At 43.2% G+C, this 27410-nt stretch overlaps 1 protein-coding gene across 1 annotated transcript in view; it reads left to right on the top strand.

Moving 5' to 3' along the window:
• Positions 1–27410, top strand: part of LOC121575532 (uncharacterized protein KIAA1755-like) — a 65734-nt gene that overhangs the window by 26535 nt on the left and 11789 nt on the right. Inside the window, exons 6-21 of the mRNA XM_041888693.2 lie at positions 2180–2273; positions 2874–2960; positions 3272–3388; positions 4115–4213; positions 4311–4459; positions 4964–5102; positions 5268–5390; positions 6190–6387; positions 6839–7887; positions 11324–11573; positions 12215–12304; positions 16443–16667; positions 18836–19006; positions 19640–19817; positions 21388–21504; positions 21690–21962. Of these exons, the coding sequence (XP_041744627.2) occupies positions 2180–2273; positions 2874–2960; positions 3272–3388; positions 4115–4213; positions 4311–4459; positions 4964–5102; positions 5268–5390; positions 6190–6387; positions 6839–7887; positions 11324–11573; positions 12215–12304; positions 16443–16667; positions 18836–19006; positions 19640–19817; positions 21388–21504; positions 21690–21962 (3359 nt within the window). The remainder of the gene's footprint in view (positions 1–2179; positions 2274–2873; positions 2961–3271; positions 3389–4114; positions 4214–4310; positions 4460–4963; positions 5103–5267; positions 5391–6189; positions 6388–6838; positions 7888–11323; positions 11574–12214; positions 12305–16442; positions 16668–18835; positions 19007–19639; positions 19818–21387; positions 21505–21689; positions 21963–27410) is intronic.

Raw genomic sequence — 27410 nt, 5'->3', positions numbered from 1 at the left:
CCTCAAAGACTGAACATATTTGGCATGGGTCCTCAGCTCCTCAAAAGGTTCTACAGCTGCACCATCGAGAGCATCCTGACTGGTTGCATCACCGCCTGGTATGGCAACTGCTCGGCTTCCGACCGCAAGGCACTACAGAGGGTAGTGCGTAATGGCCCAGTACATCACTGGGGCCAAGCTTCCTGCCATCCAGGACTTCTATACCAGGCGGTGTCAGAGGAAGGCCCTAAAAATGGTAAAAGACTCCAGCCACAATAGTCATAGACTGTACTATCTGCTACCGCACGGCAAGCGGTACCGGAGCGCCAAGTCTAGGTCCAAAAGGCTTCTCAACAGCTTCTACCCCCAAGCCATAAGACTCCTGACCAGCTAATCATGGCTACCCAGACTATTTGCTTATGCCTGCCCATACCATAATCCCACCACCACCATGGGGCACTCTGTTCACAATGTTGACATCAGCAAACCGCTCGCCTAACACGACGTCATACACGCTGTCTGTCATCTGCCCGGTACAGATTCATCTGTGGAGGGTACACTTCTCCAGCGTGCCAGTGGCCATCGAAGGTGGTGGAGAATGGTAGAGAAGTTAACATTAAATTCTCTGGCCACAGCTCTGGTGGACATTCCTGCAGTCAGCATGCCAATTGCACGCTCCCTCAAAACTTGAGACATCTGTGGCATTGTGTTGTGTGACAAAACTGCACAATTTAGAGTGGCCTTTTATTGTCCACAGCACAAGGTGAACCTGTGTAACGATCATGCTGTTTAATCAGTTTCTTGATATGCCACACCTGTCTGGTGGATGGATTATCTTGGCAAATGAGAAATGCTCACTAACAGGGATGAAAATAAGATTTTTGTGCATTTGGAAAATTCTGGGATCTTTTATTTCAGCTCATGAAACATGGGACCAACATTTTACATGTTGCATTTACATTTTGGTTCAGTATATATCATGATGTGTAACAACATGTCCGCAATGATGTACCAAATCTGTGATTTTTATTCGTTAGGCATTAGAATAAACTTCCTCAATATTTGCAGCGATATAGACATAGGTGATAATATCTCTCTCGGAGCTGCGTGGTGTTTTGGGAAACGCATGTTACAGTTTCGGCCATTGTAGGGATGATGCATCGTTAAAACACTCATAAGCCCATCAGTATCGGGAAACCGGGGCCTGGTCTTTCCACTCTTACCTTACTATAATTGTGATTCATGCTTTTTTTGTGTGTCCTTGTAATACACACTGTTAACACACATTGTGTGAGTTGAAACTATGCAATGGAAGTGAATATTTTACATTGTTTGGAAGTCATTTAGGTAACCCTCTCAGCACATTTTGATGGGTGGTCCTCTGTAGCTCAATTGGTAGAGCATGGCGCTTGTAATGCCATGGTAGTGGGTTTGATCCCCGGGACCACCCATACCTAAAAATGTATGCACACATGACTGTAAATCGCTTTGGATAAAAGCGTCTGCTAAATGGCATATTAATATTATTAATTTTAATGCATGTTGTCAAAACATTTGTCATAGATTTTGGGCTATATCTTTTCACCACTGGGGGGCAGTGAAATACCACCATCTTATGTCTCACACAACACTAGTAGGGCCCTTTTCGAATACTTTAATAATGCATCCTTCCTCCCCCCCCATCCTTGAAGTAATCAGCGCAACTGACATGGTTTGAGGACTGTATGTAGCAAAATTGTCCAATCATATCAGGGATTACTCCAATGGAAGAAGTAAGGAAGGATGCATTTGTAAAGTATTTGAACAGGGCCATAGTCTCCCACTTCTAAAACAGATTAACAGATAAAGACACGCCATCCACTCTGTTCTCAGTTAACCCTGTAGCTTTACCCCTAGCTGATACTGGTCTCGCAGCCAGAGCTGTTTAAAAGCCAAATGTCCTCATAATACTCATTTTACAGTCTAATCCGTTTACACAGCTTTAATGGACACACTTTGAAATTCAAGGTGACGGCTGTCTCGTTAAAACAGATTAGCCCTTTAATGTTGTCCCCTTAATGTCCCTCATTTAACCCTTTAAGAGGCATCCCGTCCTGACAAACCACAATGACAACACTACCACTCAAATAACACTTCAAATTCCAGGGAAGTTTGAACAACTTTTAAATGTGCCCCAACATGCTTTCCTGTTTTCTTCTAGAAAAGAGGTCCGGGACCTGGGAATGACAGTGGTGATCAATGCCAGGAAGAAGCCCCCTCCCTCCCTCTTCTACAAAGCCCTAATGATGCTTCAGGTTAGGAAAATAAGAGTCATCACATCATAATAAATCAACTGTCAAACTATAATCCACCCATTCTGAGATAAAGAGCTGATTGTGGTGTATCTAGTTACTCAGTGTTCAAATGCAATATGGGGGCAGTTCAAGCAGTTCATCAGTTAAGTTCAGTTTAGTTCACATTATTGGCTTTTGCAAGATTTCTCTTGCATTCTCAAGCACTGAGGTAAAAAAGACAATCAAAAAAGACAACAGATAGATGACAACAGGTCACACAACAGACAGAGCTATTGATCTGACTAAAGTAAAGAATCGTTGCTGCAGTTCATGATTGGGGATTGCTGTTGCCTGGGAAGTCCACAAGGATATATTGGTTGCTGTACATGACTGACTTCACCCAATTTGTCCTTTATGAATTCATAGTGATTTCTGTCAACTGCACAGTAGTCAATTATGTCATTGACAATGATCTATCACTTTCTCTCATAGATATTTACCGACCATTTAAACACATCTTGGGGACACATACAAACGTGAATCCCTATAGTGAAGAACACATTATGATGACCTTGCATGATGCCTTGTCCTGACATGTTTCCTTATTGGTCGGCCCTATAGGAGCAAGCCCTGCATGCAGTTCATAGTGTGCTGATGCTGGTGGATAAAGAAACAAGCCCTCGCCCTGAAAGACACCCTGGGCTACAGGTCAGATAACACATACATGCGCATGTACACATGGCAAGCACATTCACAAGCACATACACACACACACACACACACACACACACACACACACACACACACACACACAATCCTGTTTCACAAGACTCCATGGCTGTGTCCCAATAGTCTAAAAGTCAGTGTCTCCTCTCCATCTTCTCCTTCAACTAATCTGAAAGCAATAGGAGGGATGTGTCTTCAAGGATGCTATCTGTGACTGTTGAGACACGTCCACATTGTCAGGCCCGCTATCTGTAATATGACTGACCCCTCCCCTCATGACTCCCGTCAATCAGATGGACGTGGTGACCTCTCTGAAGGCCCTGCACAAGACGGTGGAGGGACAACAGCTGACCTCTGACCTAGGCGGGAACTTTCCCTACAGCCACATTGATTGGCTGCAGTTTCACCAGGTGCAGTATAATATTTATAAATGGGTTTTCCATATGTAATGGCCTCTTTAAATGAGCTTCAGTCTACCCGGGTAGTATGGTCAAGATTTCTAGAAGTACAAGTTAATTAAATCTGCTATACAAGTGTCATCAACATTTTACATTGTAGTTGATAGTTGCTCACTTCAATGCTATTGTAGATTCTTTACTTGTGTTAATTTCACTATAATACCAATGCATTGTCCATCTCAAAGACCATGCATATACAATACATCCCACTGTATCATTCCAGTAGCGCCCACATGATGACACATTATTCACTTAGTTTCCAGTAAAGTAAGCAGCTGTTCTACCACACCCACTGGAGATTGCTCTTATAACACAGATTAACTCACGTTAATATGTTGAATATGAAACCGATTGTGATTGTGAACACGTTATAGTTCTATACGGATCACTTGGCCCTATCACTAGGGCCTTGTTGCTTACCCCCTCACCGATCTGAAAAGAACTGGGTAGATTTAGGGAATATGTCTCTTGCTAATACATTTCCAATTCTTTCAAATTCGCAAGGGCTAGTCAACAAGGGCATACGAATAGTGGGCAAGAAATCGGTTTGGAAGTGAGCTTGTTCGGAATCGCGTGGCCGTTGTCTTTGCTATTCTGAACCATAAATTCCCCAAATCTATTGCATCAGCCTTGTTTTGGGATGAGTCTGAATCCTAAAATCTTTTTCCTGTTTTTCAGAAACTGGTTTCCTTTGTGTCGGACTTGCAAGGGGCAGCCCATTTACTACATAGAGCAATCAAGAAAATTGATGGTAATCCAAAAACAGACACCGACCAGGTAGCGCATTACAATTATTATAAATGAAAAATAATATAAGTCTATAGCATGACTTTTTCAGAGCTGATTTTTTTCCCTTGGGTTGTTTTTTGTTCAGGATGTGCAGCTATGTATTCAAGATCAGAAGACCTCAATGAAAGAGGTGCTGCAGGATGCCCGATTGGTCCATTTACAGAGAGAAGGTGGGGCCATCCTGACCAGAATGAGGAGGGAGGAGTTTCGATTTACCAAGTCCGACGACTACAGGTATTGTTCTTTATCTAATTCATAAATTATTGCGATTAACTGTGTGTAGTACCCTTAGAGATGTAAAGAGGGCACACCTATCTTTGCCATTGATTGCTTCTATGTCCCACCTACCTAGTTGACTACTTGCCCTCCATTGCATTGCCCATTCTAAAACAGGCTTCTTGGCAAGTGAGCCCTCTATCCATCTCTATGGTAGCAACCATCTACAGTATGTCAGGGGTACTCAACTCTTACCCTACGAGGTCCGGAGCCTGCTGGTTTTCTGTTCTACCTGATAATTAATTGCACTCACCTGATGTCCCAGGTCTAAATCAATCTCTGAATAGAGGGGAACAATAAAAAAAATGCAGTGGAACTGGCTTCGAGGTCCAAAGTTGAGTTTGAGGGATCTAGGTGATACCAAGGCAGCCATTTTCTGCCAGAACACCACTGACCACACATCATCTATCAAGGTGGAGAGGAAAAGAGTGAATGTTTGCCAATGTCCACCTCTCATTACAGGGATGCCTTGGAGTCAGTGACGGTCCTATATAACCAGATGGAAGAGAGTGTTCATACCCTGGTGATGAGGTCCAATGAATCACTACAGCATCTGGACTTCCTGCTCAAACTCAGGGAGGCGGAGTCAAATCTCAATATGGTAGGTCAGGAGGTTGTAACCTTACAGAACATTCAGCTGGAAGTATATTGTGTAGTATAATCAAGCACACCTAACATTATTGAAAGAAAACTAATACTATTTTCACCCGGGTCTGTTAGTATGCTTTATGATGTATAATTCCCTATCTGAATTTGTACCTTGTAGGCAATGGCATGGTTCGATACAGAAGGAGAGCAACGGCTGAAGGACTCCAACTCCACTGAGGACACCCTGGAGAGTGTGAACCAAGCCTTTCAGCGCTTTGACACCGTCCTCACTCAGGCCAAGGTACAGCTGGGTTGGGGTTAGACAAATTAACTAAGCTCATGAGGCACAGTCAGGTCCAGAAATATTTGCACCCTTGATAAAGATGAGCAAAAAATACTATAAAATAAATAATACAAATACTGAGCTATATTGTATGCTAAGACAATTGCTCAGATAAAGATAATTTCTTTAACAAGTAATATTATTTTTCTCAAAAAGATAGGGGTAAAAAATATTGGCACCCCTGTTTTTAATACCTTCCAATACCTCACCTTGTGAGGATTTCGGCACTGAGCCTTTTCCTAAATGGTTTTATGAGATTGGAGAACACATTTGGAGGGATCTTAGACCATTCCTCCGAACAGAATCCTTCCAGATCATTGATATCCTTCATCTGCACTTTCAATTCAAACCACAGTTTTTCAATTAACCATTTCTTTGTGGATTTTGATGTGTGCTTGGGGTTGCTGGAAGATCCACTTGCAGCCAAGTTTCGGCCTCCTGGCAGAGGCAACCAGGTTTTTGGCTAAAATGTCCTGGTACTGGGTAAAGTTCATGATGTCGTTGACCTTAACAAGGGCCCCAGGACCATTGGAAGCAAAAGTCCACCATCATATTTGACTGTAGATATGAGGTTATTTTCTGTTTATCCATCCTTATTTCGATGCCAAACCCATCACGGGTGTGGTGGCCCAAGAGCTCTATTTTCATGTAATCTGACCATAGCACCGGTTACAATCCTAGTGCCAATGAAATAAGGATGCATAGGCAGATAATAACCCTACTGTAAAATGTTGACATCTTTTGTTATTCATCATAGGAGAAGAAACAGAAGACCTTGACCCTGGTGATGGAGGTGGAGAAGATTCTGGGTTCCACCAACTCCAACCCCGAGACTGAGGTTTTTAGGACTGTGATGAACACGTTCAAATCCAATATGGCCGACTTTATGTTGCGCGCCGAGCAACGGCGTACCGAGCTTGACAACATGGTGCATGTCTACCGCTTCTGTGAAGAGGTTAGTTGAGGAAGTTGAGGAAGACCTGTCAAAATACTCTGAAAAATACTCCATTCCTTCCCTTCCTTTAGTCCTTACCTTCTTTCTTAGTGAGTTAATTCCATTTAAATTCCTCCCAATTGCAAGAAATGTAACTCACTTTTATGGAGGAATGTCAACTAATTCGAATTGATATAACATTGACCCAAACTCTGCTTAATTTCTCCAACCACATTACTTTTACCACCACTACCACCATGTTGTCTGTTGTAACTCATATCACGTGTGAACTGAGGAAATGAAGGAAGGATTGATACATTTTTACAATATGCGGACAGGCCCCCTCTTTAACCCCTAACCACAACAGTCATAAATATTCCCATCAATCTTTTTAGAACCCTGACTCCCCATCCAAGATATAACTTCTCTAACACCTCTAAAATAACACTGATCTCTGTACTGTTTCCTCTAGGCTGCTGCCCTTGCTAAGGAATGCAGGCAATATCTGGAGCAGGTAGAGACAGGGTGCTATCCTGCCAAAGCCAATCTAAGCATGCTTAAGACCTACGAGGAGAGATTGGTTGACTGCTTCTCGGCCCGACACTTCCAGAAGATCAAAGCCAAAGCCTGCAGCATGAGGGGCTCTGGGGGGATGAATTTGTGGAATGCAGTCTGGTTCCAGTGCCAGGAAGTCAGTCAGCGGCTGGGGGAGAGATTGCAGCAGCAGGAGAACACAGCAAACAAATACCAGCAGCAACCCACAGCTGGCGGAGCTCAAGTGAAGAGCAGGGTGTTAGAGACAGGGAAGGAGAGGGAGAAAGAGGAGGAGGAGGTGGTGGCCCCTTGCTCCCTCACCCAAGCCTCAACCTCCCATCCAGGGGTGCCCGATATTGCCAATAACTCAGAGAGGGCCTCCGTGGAACAGATGGAGAGCAGAGACAGCCGTGCAAGGGACAGCACTCACATCACGTGTTTTAACCTCCCTTTCAAAGCGGACTCGAAAGGGAGCATAGGAACCAAAGAAGCATCCCAGTCACCCAAATCCCCAGGCATAGAGGGGAAACTGACGACAGCGGTGCCCCAAGATGGAGAAGTTGGACCAGGAAGGCACCACAGCGAGACGGACCTCAAGACGGGGGATCTGATTGGTGGGTGTGAGGCGTTTCCATGGAAACGTGGCGCTTTGGGGTGGTCCCTGAGTGAGGGTTCCTGTATGAGCTCTCTCCTGTCCTCAGAGTATGGCTCCTCCCCCTTGTCGGCAAGACACTCCCATAGTCGGCCCTTAGTAGTGGCACTGCAGTCCCCCCAAAACCCTTATGATATCTCCCATAATGGAAGTTTCTGCTCCGGCCACTCCTGCTGTAGGACAAATGGGAAAAGGGACGATGACAGAGAAGATGGTGACCCCACAGAGGTGTCTTCAGTGTCCTTCGCTGACCCCTGTGACCCGAATGGTGACAGGACCCAGAAGGCCTCATCTTTGGCCGACACACAAGCTGAAGATAATGGAAACAATGTCCTGTGAGTGATGGACCTCCCAATTCTCAACAGCTATGTGAAAAGCTATCCCAAAATAACATGCAAATGTTTCCCCAGAAATTCCAAGAAAACCTACATGCCAATAGTCACCCAAGAACTATTAACAATCTGCAATTCAGACAAACAAAATAACATTGTTATTGAAATGGTTCTGTGAAATAAGTCTTGAAATCATGCTTACTGGCAGTTTAAACAAATGAGTGACAAATGACATTTACAGCATGCAGTGTTAGTAGAAGTGCAACATAGAGATGGCTTTTCTTTGGGCCTTTGTTAGATTTCAGATGAAGATGAGTTGCCAGAAACCTTTACAATAACTACACTAAGTAAACCAGTCACAGTTATTAGGATATACCTACATGAAAAAATACTATAGTGTACTATTGTGTAAACACTATAGTATTCACTGTAGTGTTTCTGTGGACTAAAGTCTGCAAAAACACTACAGTGAATACTGTAGTACTTACTGTAATATACTGTAGTATTTACAGTTAACTATAATGTACAGTGCATATGGAAAGTATTCAGACCCCTTGACTTTTTCCACATTTTCATTAAAGTTGTTTTCCCTCATCAATCTACACACAATACCCCATTATGACTAAGCAAAAACTGTTTTTTAGATTTTCTTAGCAAATTTATTAAAAATAAAATACTGAAATCACATTTACAGTTGAAGTCGGAAGTTCACATACACCTTAGACAAATACATTTAACTCAGTTTTTCAAGTCCTGACATTTAATCCTAGTAAACATTCCCTGTCTTAGGTCAGTTAGGATCACCACTTTATTTTAAGAATGTGAAATGTCAGAATAATAGTAGAGATAATGATTTATTTCAGCTTTTATTTCTTTCATCAGATTCCCAGTGGGTCAGAAGTTTACATACACTCAATTAGTATTTGGTAGCGTTGCCTTTAAATTGTTTAACTTGGGTCAAACGTTTCGGGTAGCCTTCCACAAGCTTCCCACAATAAGTTGGGTGAATTTTGGCCCATTCCTCCTGACAGAGCTGGTGTAACTGAGTCAGGTTTGTAGGCCTCCTTGCTCGCACACGCTTTTTCAGTTCTGCCCACAAATGTTCTATGGGATTGAGGTCAGGGCTTTGTGATGGCCACTCCAATACCTTGACTTTGTTGTCCTTAAGCCATTTTTCCACACCTTTGGAAGTATGCTTGGCGTCATTGTTCATTTGGAAGAACCATTTGCGACCAAGCTTTAACTTCCTGACTGATGTCTTGAGATGTTGCTTCAATATATCCACATAATTTTCCTTCGTCATGATGCCATCTATTTTGTGAAGTGAACCAGTCCCTCCTGCAGCAAAGCACCCCCACAGCATGACGCTGCCACCCCCGTGCTTCACGGTGGGATGGTGTTCTTCGGCTTGCAAGCCTTACCCTTTTTCCTCCAAACATAACGATGGTCAATAAATTCACCCAACTTATTGTGGGAAGCTTGTGGAAGGCTTCCCGAAACGTTTGAACCAAGTTAAAAAATGTAAAGGCAATGCTACCAAATACTAATTGAGTGTATGTAAACTTCTGACCCACTGGGAATGTGATGAAATAAATAAAAGCTTAAATAAATAATTCTCTCTATTATTATTCTGACATTTCACATTCTTAAAATAAAGTGGTGATCCTAACTGACCTAAGACAGGGAATTTTTATTAGGATTAAATGTCAGGAAATTTGAAAAACGGAGTTTAAATGTATTTGTCTAAGGTGTATGTAAACTTCCGACTTCAACGGTATGTATGTATGGGCTCCCGAGTGGCGCAGTGGTCTAAGGCACTGCATCTCATTGCTTGATGCGTCACTACAGACCCCCTGGTTCGATTCCAGGCTGTATCACAACCGGCCTTGATTGGGAGTCCCATAGGGCGGCGCATAATTTGCCCAGCATCGCCCGGGTTTGGCCGGTGTAGGCCGTCATTGTAAATAAGAATTTGTTCTTAACTGACTTGCCTAGTTAAATAAAGGTAAAACTGTACATACGTTTTCAGACAGCTATTTTCAGGACTCTCAAGACATGTTCTGGTTGGGCCACTCAAGGACATTCAGAGACTTGGCCCAAAGCCACTCCTGTCTTGGCTGTGTGCTTAGGGTCGTTGTCCGGTTGGAAGGTGAACCTTCGCCCCAGTCTGAGGTCCTGATCGCTCTGGAGCAGGTTTTCATCAAGGATCTCTCTGTACTTTGCTCCAGTCATCTTTCCCTCGATCCTGACTAGTCTCCCAGTCCCTGCTGCTGAAAAACCATCCCTACAACATGATGCTGCCACCACCGTGCTTCACCGTAGGTATGGTGCCAGGTTTCCTCCAGATGTGACGCTTGGCATTCAGGCTTTTTGCAAACTCCAAGCGGGCTGTCATGTGCCTTTTACTGAGGAGTGGTTTAGTCTAGCCAATCTACCATAAAGGCCTGATTGGTGGAGTGTTGCAGATATGGTTGTCCTTCTGGACGGTTCTCCCATCTCCACAGAGGAACTCTGGAGCTCTGTCAGAGTGACCATCTGGTTCTTTGTCACCTCCTTGACCAAGGCCCTTCTCCCCCGAATGCTCAGTTTGGCCGGGCGGCCAGCTCTAGGAAGACTCTTGGTGGTTCCAAACTTCTTCCATTTTAAGAGTGATGGAGGCCACTGTTTTCTTGGGGACCTTCAATGCTGCAGAAATGTTTTGGTAACCTTCCCCAGATCTGTGCCTCGACACAATCCTGTCTCTGAGCTCTACAGACAATTCCTTCCACCTCATGGCTTGTTTTTTGCTCTGACATGCACTGTCAACTGTGGGACCTTATATAGACAGATGTGTGCCTTTCCAAAACCTGTCCAATCAATTGAATTTACCACAGATGGACACCAATCAAGTTGTAGAAACATCTCAAGAATGATCAATGGAAACAGGATGCACCTGATCTCAATTTCTAGTCTAATAGCAAACCCTGAATACTTGTGTAAATAAGGTATTTCTGTTTTTTAATTTGAATAAATTAGCAAAAATTTCTAAAAACCTGTTTTCACTTTGTCATTATGGGGTATTGTGTGTAGATTGATGAGGGAAAGCATTTATTGAATCAATTTTAGAATAAGGCTGTAACGTAACAAAATGTGGAAAAATTCAATGGGTCTAAATACATTCCGAATGGACTTTATATGTACATACTGTGGCATAGAAGTGGAAGGTTTCTCCTTGAGAAAATCAACTGGTGAAATACTGAAAAAGCACATTTTCCATAACCTGTAGGTAGGTAGGACTGGGGTCTGAACGGATAGTTCAGATCTTCAGCTCTTTTCTATAACCTGTAGGGAACACAATATATGGTGTATATTTGGCATGTAGGTTTCTTAAATTTGCGAATGCATTGTATAAATTCATCCATCTTAAAAAATCCTGATTCCCTGTTTCCTGTGTGGACAGGAAGTTGCAGAGGATCATGGAGGAGCTCTTGTTGACTGAGAGGGAGTATGTACGATCTCTAGGTTACGTCCGAGAGCACTACTTCCCCGAGCTGGAGAGGCCTGACGTGCCTCAGGACCTAAGGGGCCAGAGGGGGAGCATTTTCGGCAACCTGGAGAAGCTCCATGACTTCCATCGACACCACTTCCTGAAAGAGCTGGAGGGCTGCCTCCGAGAGCCCTTCAGGGTGGGACGCAGCTTCCTACGACATGTGGGTTCCCATCGTTATGTACCTTAACCGCTTGATAACTAACCCTAACCTTAAAGGGATATTTCACTCGAAACAATCTTTCATTATTTAGTCCACTGTTATTATAACAATTGTTTTATAGTCCGCAATCAAGTTTTCAAAAGCATTTTCTGTACAGAGCAAAAACTGTGACGACGGCACCCTTTCCAGGGTAGTGTCACCATCACTTCACAGAGAAGTTAAAAGGACAGTACCGCTGGTATAACAGTCTATTTTAATCCAACTGCTCTTAAATAAACAACCAACAACAACTTTTGGGGGTGAGAGACGCTTCAGTCTTTTTATCTGGTATTTTCATCTGCTTAGCAATCCCCAACAAGTGATGTGGACTGCATGCCACAAGTCAGTTCAACTAAAATCTTGTTGAATCAACAAGCACGTAGTGTCTACCGCTGTCGGAAATATTCCAGATGTGCACACTGGCAATTAGACAGAGTTCCTGGGAATTTCCACTTTTTTTAATCCCATTTCCTGTCTTCCCGACAATGCGAAAAATAGGGATATTTTTTGTTGTCTTTCACTGGAAATTGGAAACGAGGCAGACCGATCCATTTCATCCAATGTTTCAACTTTGTTGATTGGATTGTTTTTCCTCTGTCCAGAGAGAGAGCTTTGGTCTGTACGCCCTCTACAGCAAGAACAAACCCAAGTCTGACAGCTTACTCATCAACCACGGCCATGACTTCTTCAAGGTGAGGACCTCAACCATCCCCCACAGTACACTGATATTAGATAAGGCAATACTCATCCCCATTGGAGCCCATAAAATGAATTTGTTGTGGAAGTGACACTGGAACAACCGGTTTTGCAAGGAATTATGAGGCCTTTAATAGTATATTATAACATGCATTTCCCAATAGTCCTGCATTTTCATAATCTTTTCCTATTGTATGACATTCCTACTAAGACGCTGTTGAAGGAATTACATTTACATTTTACATTTTAGTCATTTAGCAGACGCTCTTATCTAGAGCGACTTACAGTTAGTGAGTGCATACATTTCTTCACAACACACTTAACACTTCCAGACATACCATCTCTCTAAATAAATAATGCTAAAAGCTAATGATTAAGCATGCTACATTTCCACCTGTGTCTTCAGGGGTCAATGACAGAGAAGTGTTTCTAAAAAGGTGTTCTGCAATGTGTCACAGACCATGAGCAACGTGACAGGAGGAAGGAATTAACGTTGTGAGGTGAACAAACTAGCCCCACTGACAGTTTCAACTCATAACAAGCAGGAAAGTTCCAGCAAGTTCTCGAGAGAACTGTAGCGCCTCTGACTGTTTCTGGCGCTCAGTTGCGTCCAAGATAATAACCACGATAGTTTCTAGGGCTACAATCAAAGAAAAACACAAACAGTAACATTTAAGCAATAACGTTAGCTACAATCGTCAAAAACAAGGGCCACGGCTGATACAGCTAGTAATGTTACATAGCTGGCAAACCGGACAACGTCGATTGTGCAAACTGGTTGGGTTACAATGCACGACATGGAACCAAAAGTTGATGCGTTAAAAGGAATAACCTTGCATGAGCAAAGGCCTAACAAATCAATGCTTAAGTACGGCACTGATCTACTGTACCTATGTATTGTATCTACCCTAAATCTATTGTAACCTATACAGTGCATTCCGAAAGTATTTAGACCCTTTGACTTTTTCCACATTTTGTTAGGTTACAGCCTTATTCTAAAATGGATTAAATAAATAAAAATCCTCATCAATCTACACATAATACCCCATAATGACAAAGCAAAAAAATGTTTTTTACATGTTTTATTAATTTTAGCAAATGTATTAAAATTAACAAACTGAAATGCCTTATTTACATACAGTGAGGGAAAAAAGTATTTGATCCCCTGCTGATTTTGTAAATTTGCCCACTGACAAAGAAATGATCAGTCTATAATTTTAATGGTAGGTTTATTTGAACAGTGAGAGACATAATAACAACAAAAAAATCCAGAAAAACGCTTGTCAAAAATGTTATCAATTGATTTGCATTTTAATGAGGGAAATAAGTATTTGACCCCTCTCAAGTGTATTTTATACAGGTAACGAGCTGAGATTAGGCGCACACTCTTAAAGGGAGTACTCCTAATCTCAGTTTGTTACTTGTATAAAAGACACCTATCCACAGAAGCAATCTATCAATCAGATTCCAAACTCTCCACCATGGCCAAGACCAAAGAGCTCTCCAAGGATGTCAGGGACAAGATTGTAGACCTACACAAGGCTGGAATGGGCTACAAGACCATCGTCAAGCAGCTTGGTGAGAAGATGACAACAGTTTGTGCGATTATTCGCAAATGGAAGAAACATAAAATAACTGTCAATCTCCCTCGGCCTGGGGCTCCATGCAAGATCTCACCTCGTGGAGTTGCAATGATCATGAGAACGGTGAGGAATCAGCCCAGAACTACAAGGGAGGATCTTGTCAATGATCTCAAGGCAGCTGGGACCATAGTCACCAAGAAAACAATTGGTAACACACTACGCCGTGAAGGACTGAAATCCTGCAGTGCCCGCAAGGTCCCCCTGCTCAAGAAAGCACATATACAGGGCCGTCTGAAGTTTTCCAATGAACATCTGAATGATTCAGAGGAGAACTGGGTCAAAGTGTTGTGTTCAGATGAGACCAAAATCGAGCTCTTTGGCATAAACTCAACTCGCCCTGTTTGGAGGAGGAGGAATGCTGCCTATGACCCCAAGAACACCAGCCCCACCATCAAACATGGAGGTGGAAACATTATGCTTTGGGGGTTTTTTTCTGCTAAGGGGACAGGACAACTTCACCGCATCAAAGGAACGATGGACGGGGCCATGTACTGTCAAATCTTGAGTGAGAACCTCCTTCCCTCAGCCAGGGCATTGAAAATGGGTCGTGGATGGGTATTCCAGCATGACAATGACCCAAAACATACGGCCAAAGCAACAAAGGAGTGGCTCAAGAAGAAGCACATTAAGGTCCTGGAGTGGCCTAGCCAGTCTCCAGACCTTAATCCCATAGAAAATCGGTGGAGGGAGCTGAAGGTTCGAGTTGCCAAACGTCAGCCTCGAAACCTTAATGACTTGGAGAAGATCTGCAGAGAGGAGTGGGACAAAATCCCTCCTGAGATGTGTGCAAACCTGGTGGCCAACTACAAGAAACGTCTGACCTCTGTGATTGCCAACAAGGGTTTTGCCACCAAGTACTAAGTCATATTTTGCAGAGGGGTCAAATACTTATTTCCCTCATTAAAATGCAAATCAATTCATAACATTTTTGACATGCGTTTTTCTGGATTTTTTTTTGTTATTCTGTCTCTCACTGTTCAAATAAACCTACCATTAAAATTATAGATAGATCATGTCTTTGTCAGTGGGAAAACGTACAAAATCAGCAGTGGATCAAATACTTTTTTCCCTCACTGTAAGTATTCAGACCCTTTGCTATGAGACTCGAAATTTAGCTCCGGTGCATCCTGTTTCCATTGATCATCCTTGAGATGTTTCTACGACTTGATTGGAGTCCACCTGTGGTAAATTCAATTGATTGGACATTATTTGGAAAGGCACACCTGTCTATATAAGGTCCCACAGTTGACAGTGCATGTCAGAACAAAAACCAATCCATGAGGTCGAAGGAATTGTCCGTAGAGATCCGAGACAGGATTGTGTCAAGGCACAGATCTGGGGAACGGTACCAAAACATTTCTGCAGCATTGAAGGTCCCCAAGAACACAGTGGCCTCCATCATTCTTAAATGGAAGACGTTTAGAACCGCCAAGAGTCTTTCTAGAGCTGGCGGCCCAGCCAAACTGAGTAATCGGGGGAGAAGGGCCTTGGTCAGGGAGGTGACCAAGAAACCTATGGTCACTCTGACAGAGCTGCAGAGTTCCTCTGTGGAGATGGGAGAACCTTCCAGAAGGATAATCATCTCTGCAGCACTCCACCAATCAGGCCTTTATGGTAGAGTGGACAGAAGCCACTCCTTAGTAAAAGGCACATGACAGCCAACTTGGAGTTTGGCAAAAGGCACCTAAAGGACTCTCAGACCATGAAAAACAAGATTCTCTGGTCTGATGAAACCAAGATTGAACTCTTTGGCCTAAATGCTAAGCATCCCGTCTGGAGTAAACCTGAACCTTCCATACGGTGAAGCATGGTGGTGGTAGCATCATGTTGTGGGGATGTTTTACAGCAGAAGGGACTAGGAGACTAGTCAGGATCGAGGGAAAGATGAATGCAGCAAAGTACTGAGAGTTCCTTGATGAAAACCTATTATAGAGCGCTGAGGACCTCAGACTGGGGCAAAGGACAACGACCCTAAGCACACAGCCAAGACAACAAGGAGTTGCTTCGGGACAAGTCTCTGAATGTCCTTGAGTGGCCCAGCCAGAGCCCGGACTTGAACCCGATAGAACATCTCTGGAAAGACCTGAAAATAGCTGTGCAGCGACACTCCCCATCCAACCTGATAGAGCATGAGAGGATCTGCAGAGAAGAATGTGAGAAACTCCTCAAATACAGGTGTGCCAAGCTTGTAGCATCATACCCAAGAAGACTCAAGGCTGTAATCGCTGCCAAAGGTGCTTCAACAAAGTACAGAGTAAAGGGTCTGAATACTTATGTAAATCTGATATTTCACTTTTTTATTTTTTATAAAAGTGCTAACATTTAGCAAACCTGTTTTTGCTTTATCATTATGGGGTATTTAGTGTAGATTGATGAGAGAAAAAAAATATTTAATCAATTTTAGAATAAGGCTGTAACGTAACAAAATGTGGAAAAAGTCAAGGGGTCTGAATACTGTCCGAATGCTCTGTATATCTCCCCTACACTTTAGCAAAAACAGCTGCAGCTGGGCGACAAGATGGATCTGTCGTCTTACCTGCTGAAGCCGGTGCAGCGGATCAGCAAGTACAGCCTGCTGCTGCAGGACATGGTGAGGGATTGCGGGCCCCACAGGGGCCGCGAGGAGGCCGAAGTCCAGTGTGCCCTGGAAGTCATCCAGTTCCAGTTGCGCCATGGCAACAACCTGCTGGCCATGGACGACATACAGGACTGTGATGTGAGTGTTAGGGGGTGAAGCCAATCAATCAAATTTATTTAATAAATCCCTTTTTAGAGGGGTTATTGGCAGTTGTCACGTGCTTTTACAGTAACCTGGGATAGACCCTAAAGAGCAAGCAGAGACAGAAACTCTATCTATATTCCTTATATGTCCCTATCTAAACATTACGTTCTTACACATCCTCTTCTCTCTGAGTTTACCGGAGTAGGGATTTGGGGATGTGGGGATGGGTGGGGTATGGGGTCATCTGAGCGTAGAGGAGATGACTGGGCAGGACAAGACTGGACTGCATTGTGGCCCAGGGAACACACTTCATCCACTACCAATGTTCTAGCACCCATCCTGGTTTATTTGTGACAAGACATACAAAAGCAACATCTTTATCCAATATTATCTCACCATGGGTGTAATATTGAAACGTAACAGAGTATAGATTTTATTCAGAGGATGGAATGAGAGGGAGTGGAATAGAAAGCAGAGGAATGTTGAGTTTGATTTATTCAGTGTTTGTAATAAGACATAACATCAAAGCAACATTTCTATGGATGTTTGTGTATGGGCTACTGGTTGTCTATGTCAGTGATTTTCAAACTTTCTTTCAGAAGACCCACATTGGAAATATGATTTACCAACATGACCCAAATAACTACCTGTAGCCTATACTGTAAACCACATTTACATTTGACATGTTAGTAATTTAGGAGACGCTCTTATCCAGAGCGACTTACAGTTAGTGCATTCATCTTAAGAAAGCTAGGTGAGAAAACCACATATCACATGCATAGTAAGTACATTTTTCCTCAATAAAGTAGTTATCAGCAAAGTCAGAGCTCGAAAGGCGGGGGCGAAAGGTAGGGTTTCAGGTGCTTTCGGAAAATGGGCAGGGACTCTGCTGTCCTCGCTTCAGTGGGAAGCTGGTTCCACCATTGGGGTACCAGGACAGAGAAGAGCTTGGACTGGGCTGAGCAAGAGCTGGCCTCCCGTAGGGGTGGGAGGGCCAAGAGACCATAGGTGGCAGAAGTAGTCCTCTGGTTGGGATGTAGGGTTTGAGCATAGCCTGAAGGTAGGGAGGGGCAGTTCCTCTTGCTGCTCCGTAGGCAAGCACCATGGTTTTGTAGTGGATTTGAGCTTCGCCTGGAAGCCAGTGGAGTGTGCGGAGGAGCGGGGTGACATGGGAGAACTTGGGAAGGTTGAAAACCAGGCGGGCTGCAGCGTTCTGGATAAGTTGCAGGGGTTTGATGGCACAAGCGGGGAGCCCAGCCAACAGCGAGTTGCAGTAGTCCAGACGGGAGATGATAAGTGCCTGGATTAGGACCTGCGCCGCTTCCTGTGTGAGGTAGGGTCGTACTCTACAGATGCTGTAGAGCATCAACCTGTAGGAGTGAGTCACTCCTTTGATGTTTGCAGAGAAAGACAGGGTTTTGTCCAGGGTCATGCCAAGGTTATTGGCACTCTGGGAGGGTGACACTGTGGAGTTGTCAACCGTGATAGAGCGGTCTATGAGCGGGCAGGCCTTCCCGGGAGGAAGAGCAGCTCCGTCTTGTCGAGGTTGAGCTTTAGGGGTTGGGCCGACATCCAAGCTGAGATATCTGCCAGAGAGACAGTCAGCTTTGGCAGTGCGGAGCGCCTCTGTGACACAGAGAAGAGCAGTCTCGGTTGAGTGACCTGTCTTGAAGCCTGATTGGTTAGGGTCAAGAAGATCGTTCTGAGAGAGATAACGAGTTTGTGAGGTGGTTTGGTTGCTTTATTTTTTGTAAGATAACAAGCTTGTTTAAGCCTTTCACTTTTTTAGACCTGTATACTGCCCATGCAGTTGACCGCACTCTGTCCATAACTCTTGTCATCTCTGAAGTTCAAGGCACCACTTGGCTCTGATCTACTGTGCATTGGCAACTGACCTTGCGGTCATACAGTATAGTGCAGGGGTCTTCAAACTTTTTTTCAGGTGACTCACTTTGGCAAAATGATTTACTCACTTGACCCAAATAGCTATCTACCACATTCGTGAGGTTGTTCGGAACCTAAAAAACATGTTAGTTTGTTCCTATCAGCGGGTGAATACAGTATAATGTCAAATGTCAAGGTACTAAAAATTGTTTATCTTACTACAGAAGCATCCTGACAGAATACAGCCCGCCTCCAATGTTATCTCTCTTTGTCTCTAGGTCAACCTGAAGGAGCAGGGGCAGCTGATTCGTCAGGACGAGTTCCTGGTGTCCTTCAGGAAGAAGAAATGTTTCCGCCACATCTTCCTCTTCCAGGACCTCATCCTCTTCAGCAAGACCAAGTGGACTGATGTGGGCAACGACACTTATGTCTACAAACAGTCATTTAAGGTATGCAGACAGTCTGTACAAAACACAGCACAATATACCCCAATATGAAACTTTAGCTGAAGCTACTTCCCTTGGATTTCAATTAAACAAATGTTTAAGTTTATAAAAGGCCTTGTGGAGGCCTTATGTGACATGAGAGAGCATTATATGGAATTTCCCATTTGAGCTAGCTACACTCCTAAAGTTTCACTTCCTCTATTGCTTAGCAAAACTGTATATGATACATTAACACATACCCTACTTTAAAATGGAGAAGGAAACTGCAGATGACCTCGTCTGTCTAGGGCAAGGGTTTCAAACTCATTCCATGGAGGGCCTAGTGTCTGCGGGTTTTTGGTTTTTCCTTTCAATTAAGACCTAGACAACCAGGTGAGGGGAGTGCTTTACTAATTAGTGACCTTAATTAATCAATCAGGTACAAGGGAAGACCGAAAACCTGCAGACACTCGGCCCTCCGTGGAATGAGTTTGACACGTAGTCTAGGGTGATTACTTTCTTAGCAAAAATTTAGAAGAATTTGTGCAGAGTAATATCCATAAAGTATAGATATTTGTAGGCTTTATAACATTTATGAAGACTTCATAAGCTGTACAAGTTGTATTTAGGTAAAGGCCATGTTGTCTATTTTGACAGACCTCTGACATTGGGATGACCCATAACTCAGGGGACAGCGGGCTGTGCTTTGAGATCTGGTTCCGAAGGAGGAAGTCCCATGACACGTACACGCTGCAGGCCAGGAACAGGGAAGTGAAGGAGGCCTGGACTAAAGACCTTAAGCGCATCCTCTGGGAGCAGGCTGTACACAACAGAGGTTAGAGGTCACCCAGCCAATCAGGTCTCTCAGAATCACCAGAAAGTGTCCTCAGGTGATCTGGTCTGTGTCGGAAAACATGACTAAACGTCAATTAGGAATTGAGGAAAGAAGGACGGAGGAAGCAACGATTTTAAAGTTACAGATGTAGGATCTTAATTGGATCACTCGTTAGTTACTGAGAATGTTCCTGTACCAAAGGAAATGCAGATTCATGATTCACATAAATGCACTGAAAAAACGCAATAACACACATAGCCTAATTTTGGCCAGCTAATAGCCTTACCACCAATCAAGCAACATTATGGACTAAATGATAAAATCCTGTTTCTGCAGGATGATTTTGCTGCAATAACTGGTCACGATAAGATCCTACACCTGTAGTAACATTTTCAGACACAGCTAAACAGAACAATATAAATATGTCATACATTTATGTGCCAGAAGTATTTTATCTAGTAGTAGTACAGATGTTGGATCTTAATTTGACCTCTATTGTCACTGCAAAATAATCCTGCAGCAACAGGATTTGAACGTTTTGTCCATAATGTTGCTTGATCGTTGGTTAGGCTATTAGCTGGCCAAAATTAGGTTACATGAAAAGTGCAATACTGTTAATATAACCGTGTGTTAATGCATGTTTTCAGTGAATTTATGTAAATCATGAATCTCAATCATGTGGTGCAGAAACATTTTAAGCAACAAAAGAGTGATCAAATTAAGATCCTACACCTGTAGGTTGTATTGGTTTCTCGCAGATATGTAGTATGTCATTCTCTTTCCCCCATTCCCTCTGATCTGAATGGAATTGATGGGTGAGTGCAATGTTATGTAAACCAACCCAACACTTGGCCTGACATGTGGTCAAGTGGTCGTGAAGGAATAGAGGCAAGGAAAATAAACAATTTCAGGCTACTGGCATACAGCTCGCCTTGCCAGTACTATTAACCTGGATTTTAAGTAGAAGCAGAGAGGGTCTTGACGGGAAGCTCTTGCAACAAAGTTGTAAATTAAAGTACTCTACCTGACGTACTGTTCAAACACACATCTTGCAATGAGACTAGTACATTTACATTTAAATTTTAGTCATTTAGCAGACGCTCTTATCCAGAGCGACTTACAGTTAGTGATTACATATATATATTTTTTTATACTGGCCCCCCGTGGGACTCAAACCCACAACCCTGGCGTTGCAAACGCCATGCTCTATCAACTGAGCTATATCCCTGCCGGCCATTCCCTCCCCTACCCTGGACCAATTGTGCGCCGCCCATGAGTCTCCCGGTCGCGGCCGGCTGCGACAGAGCCTGGATTCGAACCAGATTCTCTAGTGCCACAGTTAGCACTGCGATGCAGTGCCTTAGACCACTGTGCCACTCAGCCATAGTATTTCTTGGGTCAATGTTTGAGTTTTGTTATTGTGTTCCTCCCTTTTATAGGTAAATTACTTACTAGCTAAATTCTGTCCATGGTAATATGTTGTGCCTTGCTCCAAGAAAAGTTGATCTCTGCCAGCTCATCTCTCAAAATAGGTCACTGTTGAAACTTTATTTTGTTTGCTCAATTCTAGAGATTCGTATGCAGGAGAGGGTGTTCATGGGTATCGGGAACAAGCCCTTCATGGACATCCAGCCTAGCGATGCGGCCATCAACGACAGGGCAGTCAATTGTACTCTGATGGGAAGAGGTACACAGCCATATAATAATATAATATTTCAATTAGACTATAATTGGAATGGTTCTTCTTAGTAATAAATGAACACCATAATAAATATGTTTTTCTGAGGTCCTTGTTGATCCTCCTTTGGAATTTCTCTTTTTGTCTCATTCATGTCCCATTTTATACAATTTGATTTCATCTGGCCCTCCCAGAATCCAAGGCGTTGGCCTCCTCGGGAACGTCTGGCTTGCAGGGCAGGTTTCCTGTGCTGCGGCCTAACTCCATTGGCTCGGGGAGCTGTTCGTCGTCTTCCGGCAGCCACTCCTCTTCGTCCTCGGGGAGAGGGTCCCTGTCGTCTGCCGTGGGTGGGAACCTTTGTGGCCCGAAGCGGAGGGGGGCAGGGGGTCACGGGGGGTACTCCGCACCCCCTGGGGTCCTGGAAGAGGATGACATGGACCAGGAGAGCAGGAGTCAGAATCTACTGAGTGAGTGGCTATAATGAGAAGGGTAGCTAATTTGGGGAATATACACTTAAACATGCTAATTGGGGGAATATACACTAAAACATGCTAATTTGGGGGGATATCGACTAAAAAGTTAGCATTTGGTTTAGATAGCAGCCAGGTACACAAATCCAAAGCATGAATTGCTGTCTCCTTGTCCAAATACTGTTTACAGGGTCAGACTTTCTTCCTATGATTCCTATTTGTCATAAGACACAGCTGCTGTTGAAAGAGGCTAGGTGGTTCTCAGAAATGTTTGTGCTATGAGTGACCCACCCTCCAAAAATTGTGGGGATTTTCCTGTGACCCAAAAAATTGAGGGAGAGTTTTCTGTTTCTAGAGAGGACTCTGTCATACCACAGCCCAAAATGAAGCAGCCATGATGACCCACCATTTGGTCCCAAGCCCAACCCACCATTTGGGAATCAAAAACTGACATGGGATCATTTACAGCATAGAATAAATCATGAGCACAACCCACTAGGCAAAAACTGGTTGAATGAACGTTGTTTCCACATAATTTCAACCCAAAAATGATATCTGATGACATTGAATCAATGTGAAAATCTGATTGGATTTGCCAAAAGTCATCAACGTAAGGGAATTTAGTCTTTTTTTCCCACAAACATTTTACCTAAATCCACAGGGCCTGATATTTTTTTTTTTGTAGCCACCCCTTCCCCACCCTCCCATCACACTATAATTTCCTGTAAACAAATCAATAAAATTCCAATCAAATGTATTTATAGAGTCCCTTTTACATCAGCAGATGCCACAAAGTGCTTATACAGAAACCCAGCCTAAAACCCAAAGGCAGGAACCTAGGTGGCCAGTCCTCTTCTGGCTGTGCTGGTGGACATTATAAGAGTACATGGCCATTAAGCGAGATCATTCTTCAAGATGTTCAAGCGTTCATAGATGACCAGCAGGGTCAAATAATAATCATAGTGATTATAGAGGGTGCAACAGGTCACCACCTCAGGAGTAAATGTCAGTTGGCAATTTTAAGATCATGTACCAGTAAGAATAATAGACAAGATGGCGTATTGAATAGAAATCGGTACAAAACACCTCAAGATAAAAACACAATATTCAAAATCAGTAAGTTAGACTAAATATTAGCATTTCATATATTCGCAGTTAATATAATTCAATCTGGATAATAACAGAAATAAGATCATAAGGCTAGAGAAATATATAGACAAATATTACAACAACAAGCAACACCCAAACATGACTGAAGACAAGCGTGGAGAGCCGATCCCCAAAAGGAAACGCGACTCATCGACTGATACAGATGATATATGCTTTTCACCACTGGGTATGGTAAGTGTGGAAAGCGACCTGTTGAAGTCGATAAATGACAAATTGGGCATACTAGAATTGGTCAGTAAAGACGTAAAAGAGTTGAAAGCGAGTCTTCAAATGAGTGACGAAAAAGCTTTGGTAATGGAGAAAGAAATCAAAGAAATAAAAGTGACAGTCTCTAAAATGGAAATGGACGTTAGGGAACTAAAAAAGGAGAACAATCTTCTGAGAGAAGCCTTACTAGACATCCAAAATAGATTGATGAGGGAAAATCTAGTACTTACGGGTATTCAGGAAAAGGAGGGAGAAATAACAGAGAATATTATGAAGGACTTCCTGCATACAGCGCTACAAATCCCACTCGAGGCTGTCGATAAAATCCAACTTGAACGTGTACATCGTTTCGGAAAAAGAGGACAGAAATATGAGCGCCCAATCGTTGCCAAATTTGCTTTTTTAAGGATAAAGCTATGGTGAAAAGCCTAGGAAAAAGACTTGCTGGCACGAAAATAGGCATGAATGATCAGTTCCCGAGGGAGATTGTAGAAAGGCGCAAAGTTCTGTATCCAATCTTCAAGGAAAACGGATTAAAAGGGAAACGTGTTGCACTAGTGGTGGATAAATTATATATTGACAACCAAATGTTCAGAGACACAAAGACTACTCCATGGCTATTCTAAAAGTTGTAATAGAGGAGTCAAATATTGGAGCACCTGATACTAGCAATGATAGGGATTGTAATATTAAATAACATTTATAGTAAGTATAGTATTTTACAAAACGATAAAACGATATAACAAGCAGAATAATACATCTTTAAATACAAATAATTAGAACATGGCTTTTTTGGCGGGAGGTTGTTGTTTTGGCGGATGGTTGTTGTGGTTGGTCCTGTGTTCTCTCTGGCGTCCTTTCCCCCTTGCGGCAGATGTGGATGCGGGTGCGTTTGCACGCTCAGCCCATTTCTTCCGCAGTCAACCATGTGGTGTGCATTTTTGTGTTTGAAAAGGTGCGGCGTTAAGTGAGTGAGAGGGGAAATGGTTGCATATCCCAGAGCCGACCGGGGGTCTATGAGCAGGGGTAGTGAGAGAGAGAGCTTTCAATTTTGTGTAGATGAGGGATATACATTTTTAAATATAGTATACATCTAATCTAATTATTCATTGTCCTATCATGATGGAAAGATCCCTAACCCTATAACCTGGACACCCACCTGAGCGACCCATACACCAAAGAGAAGTTCCCATCTATTTTATGGACCTGCTGTGAATATGCAGCCTAAACAGAGAAATAAATGCGGTCAGAGACCTACTTGAGCAGCACCGCCCCCTCAAGATTCTGAGCCTGCCTGGCAGGGTTGGTCCTAAAAGCCAGAGCCCCCTGATGGGAGAGCATAATATACAAGGAAATTCTCAAAGCTGCTAATGAGAACCTTGACGACCTTTTACCTAGCCGGTGGGGATTCCGGTGGGGTACGCCCACCCAGGTAGTGGCAGTGCTGGCAACACTGGCTGCAGTAACCCATGGGGAGGGGGTCACACTCGGACAATCAGAGAGGGGGTTTATCATTGTGGCCCAGGTGGCACAAAATAATCAAAGGTCTGACCGCATGGAGATGCTTGGGAAAATGGTTACAACAGGGGATCAGAGTGTTTATGTCTCAGGTGAAGAGGGTGGATCTGATCTCCATCACCTAGGACTTGACATAGATTAAGTAGATTAATCAAATCTCACATTGTTATCAATTTCTGCTCAATCTGCATGCTTTCTCAATCAGCTTTAACTGTATGTGCACTCGTAGATCAAGTTATTTCTCGAGTTGGGCTCTGGGATATAACAGCCGTTGAGTATCTGATTTTATGGTGGATTGTGGAGGAGGGGGGTTAAGTGTTTTGGAGTATGTGAGTATGTGCGTGTGTGCTTGTCTGGCATCTGTTGTGGGGGGGTGGGGATGTTGGGGGGGAGGGTATGGGATGGACCACTGGAATTATTTGCTAGGATAATAATTGCTTGTCAATGAATTAAATGTAATACAATGGCAATCCGGGTTATATGTTAGAATCCTATGCGTGAACTGCCGACATTATTACGCATATTAATTGATAATGATGGAAAATTGGATATGCATAATTTAAAAAAAAATAGTTATATATATATATATATATATACAGTGGGGAAAAAAAGTATTTAGTCAGCCACCAATTGTGCAAGTTCTCCCACTTAAAAAGATGAGAGAGGCCTTCAATTTTCATCATAGGTACATGTCAACTATGACAGACAAATTGAGGGGAAAAAATCCAGAAAATCACATTGTAGGATTTTTTATGAATTTATTTGCAAATTATGGTGGAAAATAAGTATTTGGTCACCTACAAACAAGCAAGATTTCTGGCTCTCACAGACCTGTAACTTCTTCTTTAAGAGGCTCCTCTGTCCTCCACTCGTTACCTGTATTAATGGCACCTGTTTGAACTTGTTATCAGTATAAAAGACACCTGTCCACAACCTCAAACAGTCACACTCCAAACTCCACTATGGCCAAGACTAAAGAGCTGTCAAAGGACACCAGAAACAAAATTGTAGACCTGCACCAGGCTGGGAAGACTGAATCTGCAATAGGTAAGCAGCTTGGTTTGAAGAAATCAACTGTGGGAGCAATTATTAGGAAATGGAAGACATACAAGACCACTGATAATCTCCCTTGATCTGGGGCTCCACGCAAGATCTCACCCCGTGGGGTCAAAATGATCACAAGAACGGTGAGCAAAAATCCCAGAACCACACGGGGGGACCTAGTGAATGACCTGCAGAGAGCTGGGACCAAAGTAACAAAGCCTACCATCAGTAACACACTACGCCGCCAGGGACTCAAATCCTGCAGTGCCAGACGTGTCCCCCTGCTTAAGCCAGTACATGTCCAGGCCCGTCTGAAGTTTGCTAGAGTGCATTTGGATGATCCAGAAGAGGATTGGGAGAATGTCATATGGTCAGATTAAACCAAAATATAACTTTTTGGTAAAAAGTCAACTCATCGTGTTTGGAGGACAAAGAATGCTGAGTTGCATCCAAAGAACACCATACCTACTGTGAAGCATGGGGGTGGAAACATCATGCTTTGGGGCTGTTTTTCTGCAAAGGGACCAGGACGACTGATCCGTGTAAAGGAAAGAATGAATGGGGCCATGTAGATTTTGAGTGAAAACCTCCTTCCATCAGCAAGGGCATTGAAGATTAAACGTGGCTGGGTCTTTCAGCATGACAATGATCCCAAACACACCGCCCGGGCAACGAAGGAGTGGCTTCGTAAGAAGCATTTCAAGGTCCTGGAGTGGCCTAGCCAGTCTCCAGATCTCAACCCCATAGAAAATCTTTGGAAGGAGTTGAAAGTCTGTGTTGCCCAGCGACAGCCCCAAAACATCACTGCTCTAGAGGAGATCTGCATGGAGGAATGGGCCAAAATACCAGCAACAGTGTGTGAAAACCTTGTGAAGACTTACAGAAAACGTTTGACCTTTGTCATTGCCAACAAATGGTATATAACAAAGTATTGAGAAACTTTTGTTATTGACCAAATACTTATTTTCCACCATAATTTGCAAATAAATTCATTAAAAATCCTACAATGTGATTTTCTGGATTTTCTTTCCTAATTTTGTCTGTCATAGTTGACGTGTACCTATGATGAAAATTACAGGCCTCTCTCATCTTTTTAAGTGGGAGAACATGCAGAATTGGTGGCTGACTAAATACTTTTTTTCCCCACTGTATATATATATATATATAGAGGTGAAAGCATTGGAAATGCTTTTGGCGGTTAATCTGCTTCTGTTTTGTGGGTGGCACTGTGTGCTGTTTTCGATGGATGGGTCCTGGCCTCTCGGGGCCTTAGGGATACGGAGGGACGTGGGTGGGATGCTGATCACTGGGATGACGGCTCAACTTGGGATGGGGAGGGGCTTTAGCGTGGGAATTAGTGGAGAACAATTGAAGGGTTACTCCGTAGCAATGCAAATATCAGGGTACAGCTATATGGACACTCAATCGTTACGCTATTTTTTATTGGTAAATTTACAAACATATATAATGATAAATAGACTTGAAACTTGTATCTCATTATGGTGT

Source organism: Coregonus clupeaformis, chromosome 10 (genome assembly GCF_020615455.1).
Source record: "Coregonus clupeaformis isolate EN_2021a chromosome 10, ASM2061545v1, whole genome shotgun sequence".
In the NCBI taxonomy this organism is placed as follows: Eukaryota; Metazoa; Chordata; class Actinopteri; order Salmoniformes; family Salmonidae; genus Coregonus; species Coregonus clupeaformis.
The sequence above is the reverse complement of the archived record's forward strand: the minus strand, read 5'-3'. Positions and strand labels throughout refer to the sequence as shown.